This window comes from Sinocyclocheilus grahami, unplaced genomic scaffold, assembly GCF_001515645.1.
Source record: "Sinocyclocheilus grahami isolate Dianchi unplaced genomic scaffold, SAMN03320097.WGS_v1.1 scaffold61.1, whole genome shotgun sequence".
NCBI lineage: Eukaryota > Metazoa > Chordata > Actinopteri > Cypriniformes > Cyprinidae > Sinocyclocheilus > Sinocyclocheilus grahami.
In genome coordinates, this window is record NW_015505240.1 from 4,265,015 (window position 1) to 4,275,789 (window position 10,775).

The window sequence follows — 10,775 nt, forward strand, 5'->3', positions numbered from 1 at the left end:
ATATATATATAATGAACGTGTTTGAGTGTGTGTGTATATCGATAGATAGATAGATAGATAGATAGATAGATAGATAGATAGATAGATAGATAGATAGATATAGCATCTAGAGGACTAACACACGAACACATTTAAGCCATAAAACTTTACTTTGATTTCATGGCATCTTGAGGAGGTCCATGACTCCGCATTACATCATTTTAATGTGCTAATTCAGTTTTGTGCCATGTTTGTTAAATTCCAGCAGAAAAACTTCCTCCGAGACTAAAACGAAGCAATGAGTTAACAGCTGTGTCTGTGTCTGATGCTAAAACTGGCTTCTGACAAGGAACATTTGTGAACTTATTGCAGTGAACTTGTAATTGTGTTTCACTTGGGTCAGCGTTTGGCTTCACAAGGCCAGGACAGAGCCAAGCGTATGAGAACAGCAGCAGAAACTACTTCATTCACACAATAGAACACTGTCTGAATGATGCGTTTGATTGTGTAAGTGAATGTCTGTTTGATTTTCACACCCATATCATGAATCAACAGTCAGCAAAACTGTGAAGGACTATCAATGGTTTTGAGCAGGTGCACATTACTTTGTTGTCATCAGCAAATCAGTGTTGTCATGACATAATTTTTAGGTGTAATTAGTCACATGGCATTTACAGCTAAGGTGACTGGCTCAAAAAAAAAAACATACATGCACAACTGAGCATCGAAGAGTAAAGATTTTCCAAGGAGACTTGACTAATGCATCTGATTTCAGTGAGAGTGCACAGACAAATAGCGTACAAATTGGGTAAAATTTAATTAAACAGAGCTTGATGCAATGTATCGTAAGACTGATTGATCCATGAAGTATACATGTGGTGCTTCCTTATAATTTGGACAAAATCAATGCAGTCTTAGAATGCAGCATATTTTTTTTTGTTTTTGTTTTGTTTTTATTATATACACACACACACACATATATATATATATATATATATATATATATATATATAATATTATATACAGGTTAAGTCAGCTGGTGAACTCAGTAAACTCTCATCGCTGTCATGTAAACAGATCTTACTTCCTGTGATCTTTGCTTTGATTCAGTAGATTTATCATAACTTTATTCCCAGGCCTTTTCATATGTGTGTTACTGTCAAGAGATCAGCATGAATCAGCAGTCAAGTGGGAACATGATGTATATATACATATATATATATATATATATATATATATAATATTATATACAGGTTAAGTCAGCTGGTGAACTCAGTAAACTCTCATCGCTGTCATGTAAACAGATCTTACTTCCTGTGATCTTTGCTTTGATTCAGTAGATTTATCATAACTTTATTCCCAGGCCTTTTCATATGTGTGTTACTGTCAAGAGATCAGCATGAATCAGCAGTCAAGTGGGAACATGATGTCATTTTTTCTATAAAACAGACATGCACTAACACACACACACTCATTCATGTAAAAGGCGTTATAAGACATGCTTTACTGAGGAAAAAGTGCTTGGAACTGAGAGATGTTTGGCAGGAGAAAAGGTAAGGAAACTCATACGTATGTGAGAAAGAGGGTGTTTGCGTTTCATGAATCAGGGTATAAAGTTTAATGTAATAAAACTTTCCAAACTTAGCGGAAAGTGCAAGAACATGAAACTTTATTATTGCGCAATAATTCAGTGGCCTCAAAAATCTAGTTTTAACCACATTTTAAACACCATTTCCATTGCAATCACACATATGCAAACGGATGCTGCATGTCCATAAATATAAAACACATTTTTATTTCATATCTTACCTTCAAAGAGTACTTGGGTGAATCCAAAAGAAGTACAGTAAAGTAGAATACACAGAAGAAGAGCTCTCCTAGAGACACAGAGAGAGAAAGACAAAGTTACTCATTTGAATTTCCACTATTTTTGCGGCTAGCAGAGTTAAATGTTGAATCAGACCTTTACATAACAGAAGCCACTTGTCAAAACATCATCATTACAATGGAGGTACACATTTCAGGCTTCTTGCACTGGCCTCGACCCAAAGTGGAACATTTTTCTCTTTCCGGAGTGAGTGGAGAGAACCATCAAACCCATGGATGATGCCGGCCGGTTAAATGTATTTCCATGTTTATAGTCAATGAAAACATTGTGCGTGTTTTTGGTTTCGTTTCTTTCATTTGGAAAATAGTAAAAATATGCACACAAGTGTATACTTAAGAAGAACATTTAGTACAGAGCTTAATTGCTATTACACTGTTAAAAATGATTGTGATTTTAACAGTAAAAGACTGCAAAAATGCTACAGTAAAAACCTGTTAACTGGTTAACAGTAAGTTTCCATACTATATTCGGTGAATAAATGTAATTACATTTAATGTAATTTTACAGTAAAATACTGTTAAAAATAAGGTTTTTGGAAGTGAAAAAGAAAAAGTCATTGTATAATTTACAGTGAAAAACTGTGAATTGACACTCCCAGAATTCCCTGCATGATGCTTCATATTTGATGGGGTTTTTTTGTTGTTGAAATAACATGTTTCTTAGTTTTTTTTCTTATCAGTTGTGTACATTAGGGTTTAATCTTACATCTAATGTTGTTAAATTAATGTTTATTGCATTATTTCAGTATCATTAGTGTCACCATGATGGGGTTTAGTGTCTGTGTGAATGACACTGTGCACCTTCTATATTGTCCTCCTCAGCTCATAGAAAAGCTGTTTGTGATGAGCTTTGGTTCATCATGTAACTTCCTCATCACAGTTTTTGGTGGTTATCAGTGCATTACAATGTTTCAAAACAGATATTAGTACTTCAATATGTTGGTTTAACATTACATCAGTTAATGAAATACGGTATTTTATTGTGAATATAAGTGAAGTCTGTAAAACCTGAAATGTTGCTACCATATTTTTTACGGTGAAGTTCTGGCAACCACAGCTGCCGGTATTTTACCGTAAATGTCACTGATTTTTTTTACAGTGTACACACTGTGGACAAAATAAAATAAATTTTCCACAGTTGAGCATTTTACAAAATCATCTTAGCATACAAGGATGCATCAATATTAAAATTCTCACCAATACTGATTATTTTCATGTTATAGCCGATAACCAATAAATAGAGATTCTATACTATTATGTGCATAATAAAACACTGAAAATTTAAATCAATCATTTTAAATGCTACAAGTAAATCTACCATTCAATATACAGTATATATTGTATTTTTTAAAATTGTTTTATTCAGCAAATATGCATTAAATTGATCAGACGTCACAGTAAAGATGTTTATAATCTTACAATGATTTCTATTTCAAATATATGCTGTACTTTTGAACTGTCCATTCATCAAAAATCCTGAAAATAATTAAGCAGCACAACTGTTTTCAACACTGATAATAATCAGAAATGTTTCTTGAGCAGCAAATCAGCATATTAGAATGATTTCTGAAGATCATGTGACACTGAAGACTGGCGTAATAATGCTGAAAATTCAGCTTTGCATCACAGAAATAAATTATATTTTAAAACATATTCAAAATTAAACCAGTTAGTTTAAATTGTAATAATATTTCACAATATTACTGATTTTACTGTATTTTTGATCAAATAAATGCAGCCTTGCTGAGCAGAAGAGACTTTAAAAAAAACACAATTATTCCATACTTATGGCTGGTAGTATACAGTACGAAAAAATCTGCAGAAGAATAAATTTTACAGTTATGAAATAACTTATTTAAAGATTAACTTTAAGTGAGCGTCAGCTGACAGCAAAGATAATCTATCAAATAACTACACAAATATCTAACACTGACCAATATAAAACCCCCAATATCGGCTTCCCGTAGCAAACACCACTTACACTACAGTCAAAACTGTTACACTTTATGCATGACAATACCACAAAGGAACCTCAGATGTAGTTTTTTGCCAGACTGACCCTGACGAACTTTGACCTTTGAACCCTAACCTCTGATTTCACAGACACATGAAAGAGGAACGGACTCGCAGTGGAAGGATTTCAATTATGATTGGCAGTATAGACAGAGCTCTAAACCCCCACCGTGTCTGCGGACATGTTTGTGTGAGTGTGACAGCTGCTTTAAACATTACCTGCTGACCACAAAACACACACTCTTTTATCTATCACATACACACACGATCCTAGACTCCCCCAGGATCCCCATACCTGAGTCAGGAAGTGAAGTGTCTCGCCGCAGAGTTTCTCAGCCAATCAGAACAGGAGAAACACCGGCCAGTCTTACCTCACAGTTAGTAAGCCACCGCAAACAGACGAGTGAGAAACAGTGTGTGTGTGTGTGTGTGTGTCACAGCTGAATGTTCTCTTTCTGTTGTGTGTGTGTGTGTGTGTGTGCTGCAAAAAATGACTCCTGTATGTGTCAAGCATCTCTTGAGTCTCATAAACACTGTGCAAGTGAATATTTGTATATTACAATAACTGAACTTAAAATCATTTTAAAAATCTGTTAAAATGTTAATTTTGTAGGAAAACCGTTAAACTGAGCTGACAGATTTACATCCCGCAGTTGATGCTAAAATATGCAATAACTAAAGTTATCATGCAATAACCAAAGCAGATTTAGAAGAGAAAGCGAAAACAAGTGTATGTCTGAGGGACTAACTTACAGAAGCCTTGTGATAAAAAAAAATAAAAAAGGTAATTGCAACTATTTATCTCACAATTCTGACTTTTAATTCTCACAGTTCTGAATTTCTATCAAAATTCTGACCTTTTTTTCATCCAATTTGAAGAGAAAAAAGTCGACCTGTCAGTTTATTTCTTGCAATTCTTTTTTACTTTTTTATTCCATGCCAGGAACAAGCTCCCATTCAAACTTGACCATAGAAGTGAGTAAAATCAGACAAAATTTCCATTAGGAGATGTTGCCAATTTGAAAAACAATCAAATCAAATAAATACTCATTATAATTAGCTTACATAAGATTATTATATAAGATTATGAGAAGTCAATGGCATTAAAGTAAACGTGTAGCCTATTTGTAGTGTTAATTTTGCATTTAGCTCTCAGGTTTCCCTCTTCCAGGCCTACACAGTTATTTAGTGAGTGGAATTTTCTCAATGGTAGCAACCACATGTACACACAAATGTGTAAACTCACACACACTAACACACACACTATGTACACAGACGACTAAAAAGCCCCGTCCTTGCATACAACAACCCTTCCCTTTCTTTCCCTTACTTCAGTAAGAGGGGAGTGGAAAATTCCTTCCGTTCGGCACACAGTGATAGACATTGATGAGGAAGAACCTGACCCCTGCTCTACAACCCTCTCTCTCCATTTCGCTCTAACATTTAGGGGCAAAATACAAGTTTGTGTTCAAATCTGGACGTATTTAAGTATATATGTAGGAGAGGAGAACATCTCTCTCACATAGATGCTCTTAAATGATTATATCCCTGACAGGTCGTGAGTTAGTGCAATGTAGGGCGCACCCTGGCGGACAGTGGCGGAAGCGCAAGGGCTCCGGTTACAGGCCGCTCACAGGAGTGATCAGCGCCGTCAGAAAACAACCGAACAGCGGTGCAGAGTGCAAACAAGACCGCACATGACGCACAAGCATACAAATAACTATGAAACGGATAGTCGTTTGGTTCCTTTCAGCAGTGCTAAAATACACGACACAGCTATGACACGAAACACCTGTTCACCAGCTACTGTATGTATCACTGCGCACTTCACTTTACACCTCAGGGACTAGATCTTTTAGCGGAAGGATGGCACATTTGCTTAATAAAATAATATTTATGAAAACTGAATATGATATGAAGTCTATAATTGAACAGCATCACCATACTACAATTTCTGTTTCACATTCAAGTTTACTGGAAGTTGTTCAAGCGCTTGACTGACTCGATCAGCGCCGTCAGAAAACAACCGAACAGCGGTGCAGAGTGCAAACAAGACCGCACATGACGCACAAGCATACAAATAACTATGAAACGGATAGTCGTTTGGTTCCTTTCAGCAGTGCTAAAATACACGACACAGCTATGACACGAAACACCTGTTCACCAGCTACTGTGTGTATCACTGCGCACTTCACTTTACACCTCAGGGACTAGATCTTTTAGCGGAAGGACGGCACATTTGCTTAATAAAATAATATTTATGAAAACTGAATATGATATGAAGTCTATAATTGAACAGCATCACCATACTACAATTTCTGTTTCACATTCAAGTTTACTGGAAGTTGTTCAAGCGCTTGACTGACTCGTGGTCCTACTTTCGTTTTTAATTCATTCATTTTAAGAGATATTTTCTAGCTTTCCTGCATCAGATTTGTGCAATGCATTTGGGTAGATATAAAAAAAATGTTGCAGAATGTTTGACAGAATGATATTTAAAAACACAAACAAACATGCAATGAACAAAGTCACAGAAGGCTCACTTTAAACTCTTTTAAGTACAGGCACAGTTAATATGTAAAAACCTCTAGAGTACTTTATACCGGATTAAACATTTGCTGGTTTCTTGCAAACCTTAGTTTCAGGGGCCTTCCATGAATCTTAAATAACCACTGGCGAACGTTCTATAATAGACTGTCGCATGGGAAATGTGAACACTGCTGGACCCCCCATTTGATTCTCTGTTTACATTTCATTACCTTCAGTTTTTTTAAGACAAGTTCATTCATTCATTCGTGCTTTCGTCATTCATCAGCGCCGCGGAAAGGAAGTCTTGTTTGTTTAGCGTCAGTGATACTCAGTGGCAAATACACACACACATATGCGCAAACTGAGGCTATTTTGAACAGAGGCATCCAAAAAACCGTCCAAGAACTCCATGTTTCCACGAGCGCCTCGAATACTCAACAGTCAAGAACCTAGAGCGTGTCTCCCAAGTGCCTAAAAAAAAATACCGGAACCGAATGATGTTCACGGTATTGACGGTTCTTGCACTCTGCCGCTACACCGATACTGAATCACCAGCGCGACAGGGTTGGCAGGTTTTCACAAGAAAACCCGCCCAATCGCTACTCAAAACTAGCCCAAAACGTTCTATAATAGACTGTCGCATGGGAAATGTGAACACTGCTGGACCCCCCATTTGATTCTCTGTTTACATTTCATTACCTTCAGTTTTTTTAAGACAAGTTCATTCATTCATTCGTGCTTTCGTCATTCATCAGCGCCGCGGAAAGGAAGTCTTGTTTGTTTAGCGTCAGTGATACTCAGTGGCAAATACACACACACATATGCGCAAACTGAGGCTATTTTGAACAGAGGCATCCAAAAAAACGTCCAAGAACTCCATGTTTCCATGAGCGCCTCGAATACTCAACAGTCAAGAACCTAGAGCGTGTCTCCCAAGTGGCTAAAAAAAAATACCGGAACCGAATGATGTTCACGGTATTGACGGTTCTTGCACTCTGCCGCTACACCGATACTGAATCACCAGCGCGACAGGGTTGCCAGGTTTTCACAAGAAAACCCGCCCAATCGCTACTCAAAACTAGCCCAATCGCGTTTCGAGGGGGTCCCCAGTTAAAAATGGCATTCTGGGGGTAAAATAGGCCTACACGTTTTTTTGGCGGGGTTCCCCTGCTAAAATTCGCATTCCAGAGGATAAATATCATGTTATTGGAGTCGTTTCAACCCGGCGGACATGAAAAACAACCTGCGGCAACAGTGTTAAAGTAGCCCAATTCCGCGGGAAAACACCAGTGTAGCCCGATTCAACGAACCATGCGAGTCAGTTCTTTTAAGTGAATCAAAAACACTTGAATCTATTGAAGCAGTCACTGAATTACGTAGAATGAATCGCAAATCACTGTTGGAATCGTGAACCAAACACTGACCTATTGTTAAAAGGCTAAAGACAACATGTAGATAAACAAACACACGTAAATTTTGTTTAAATAACTGTTTTCAAATGAATTAATACATTAAATGTTAACAGGTTGGTTAATTCAATATATAGTAAAAATAAATATTGGAATGCATGCCAACACTAAAATGAAAAGGTCATTAAAAAGCGAGACCTGTCGGCACAGGCGGAGCGTGTGTAAGGCCTTCCCCTGGCCACTGGGACTTTTGTAAATTGGACAAAAATGCCCCTGCACAAACAAATTAAATCTATTATGTCTGTTGCTAACAAAGTGAATATGAATAGACAGTGTCGATTGCGGCATTAAATTAAGATCTGCTCATGTTGCACCGTATTTCATTTTAGGCGTTTTTACAGTGTTGCGCATTTTAACCAATCACACACATATCTGTTGAGCTTAGGAATGCAATGGCCAATCAGAAGCGTTCAGATGAGTCATGGTTCAAACTCATCAGTTTTGTTGAGTGCGCGCGCGTTCGCTGATTGAATTCCGGACTCTTGCGAATTCTCTCATCATAAACAACAAAGCGCAGATGTACATATAATGTAAGTAAGAGATTCATTTAACAGTGTATACAGCTTCAGTGATTATAACGATAGTTAAATTTTTTTGAGAGTGCTTAAACTGGCTATAGATCAATGTTAGTGATAATGTCACTTTCTATATTTATTCGCTGTTTGAATAACCGTGGAAAGGAAACGTTATATAATTATACATTTCTAACGTTTTTTATTAAATTGTAGTCACGTTAAATACAAATTCAGTCCTATTAAAAAAAAATTAGCCTACATGACACCCATGTCTGGTTCTTAAAAAGACAGGTTTATAATGTTTAATACATTTGGCTGCTTTTAGCCTTACCCTGGAGTTGGTTCATCCTCCGCCTATGCCTATTATAAACCTGAAATAATGTCATTAAATTGTAATCTAATTTCTTTCTCAAATGCATTCAAATGAAATGGAACCATAAAGGAACCGGAATCGTTCATAAGAGTGGGGACCATTGCCATCCATGTTGGCAAAAAAACGCGAGAACGCGTCCTACGTACACGGCTCCTCACTGGAGTTATAAATGAACCCAAAGACCTGATTCACAGTCAAGACCATATATATGCGCTATGTCTATGCGCAAAAGGTTTGTATTAAACTGACCTTGAAGTTCTTGGACCTCTCCAGAAACCTATGCTGCCTGCGCGTAATGATGGTTAAGAGCTGGCTCGAGCGCATCTCTGCTGGTACACCTGGATCCTTTCAGTTAAAGATCTGTTTCTGTTCAGTTGAACCTGAAATAATGTCATTAAATTGTAATCTAATTTCTTTCTCAAATGCATTCAAATGAAATGGAACCATAAAGGAACCGGAATCGTTCATAAGAGTGGGGACCATTGCCATCCCTGGAGTTAAAAATTAACCCAAAGACCTGATTCACAGTCAAGACCATATATATATGCGCTATGTCTATGCGCAAAAGGTTTGTATTAAACTGACCTTGGAGTTCTTGGACCTCTCCAGAAACCTATGCTGCCTGCGCGTAATGATGGTTAAGAGCTGGCTCGAGCGCATCTCTGCTGGTACACCTGGATCCTTTCAGTTAAAGATCTGTTTCTGTTCAGTTCTGAACGCTGGCCAAGCTACACAGGTAGAGCGGCGCGCGCGAACAAGCGCCCATTCACCCGGCACCAACTCACACACAAACCAGCGCGCCCTGCGCAAACATCCAGCCACCAAGCGCTCTTTGTCCCCGGTGTTACCGGGGAACGGAGGTGGCCGACCTGTGTGACTGTTTTTGGACTGGTTCATCGCTAATCACTGTTTGTCTTTGTATTCTTTCATCAAAATATAAGAACTTGCTCTGTCATTGACACAGCCTTTCACTCTTCCCCTCCAATCACCTGTATCATAGAAACACTTCACCATCCACTCAATTGTTGACGGATAAAATCAAGCATTTTCTTTCACATATTGTGTTTCACTCTGAAATACATCACATTATTAAAGTAAAACGGGTTGCAGGCACCATTTTAACAGAGTAGTTCTCTAAGATGCTGAAACTAAACCGTATGTGACTGTACAAATCTCATGAATATTTAATGAGGCAATCACTGAGGCAGTTTATGATTGGATGGCTGTTGCTAAATTGCCATATTAGGATTACATTGAGTAGGGCTTTAACCTCGGGTTAAAAATGGTACAAAACTCAAATGAAGACAATTTATCTTAACCTTGCGAAAAACCTTCAAAGAGTCTGAAGTCCTGGCTGCTATACCTGCAGAGCTCTGAAACGTGCTCTGTGCTAAATAATTTAAGCATGAAGAATAACAGCAAACATTTGAAGAATTCTGAGTTTCTGTATGGCTTGTTCAGAGGAAAAACAAGTCTGAAAACTTACTGCGCAAAGCATTTCCTCTAATTATGTGCATTTTGGATGCGTAACCACCACTTAAACCTGACAATTTGCCATTGGATATTTAGCAGCGTGAATTTAGAGCTTACTTAACTCACTGTAAAGATACAGATTCTGATCTAAATATGGGCCACACGCCCACATCCAGACCAGCACACGTCCCGCCCTGTAAACGCAAGCGTATTTAAGTATACATTTCTCCTGTACCGCACACTCTCTGCTGCCCATCAGCAAGCGTGTGTTTTCCCCTCCATCAATCACTTGATATTCTTTGATATTCAAGCTCGATGTCAGCATCAGTTGTTTGGTTGTGTATGTCACTAATAAATCATGAAAACACACTAAACAGGCAGGGATGAGGCCACACACCTGGATACGCCCGGCTTTAAGATGAGGGTTTTATGTAGAGTTACAGTAAGATAGAAGGCTCCACGTGGTTCACATTAATCCAAACACATGAAATCGGTGCGCCTGGGTTTAGCAGAGCATATAACATATAGCAACATAAG

The 10,775-nt window shown here is 37.9% G+C and overlaps 1 protein-coding gene across 1 annotated transcript in view; it reads right to left on the reverse strand.

The window, feature by feature from the left end:
- LOC107584663 (collagen alpha-1(XXVII) chain A-like) overlaps positions 1-9,662 on the reverse strand; it is a 66,807-nt gene extending 57,145 nt beyond the window's left edge. The window contains exons 1-2 of the mRNA XM_016271374.1: positions 9,551-9,662; positions 1,789-1,887 (exon numbers count right to left, since the gene is read on the reverse strand). Of these exons, the coding sequence (XP_016126860.1) occupies positions 1,789-1,887; positions 9,551-9,662 (211 nt within the window). The remainder of the gene's footprint in view (positions 1-1,788; positions 1,888-9,550) is intronic.
- Between the last annotated feature and the right edge of the window lie 1,113 nt (positions 9,663-10,775).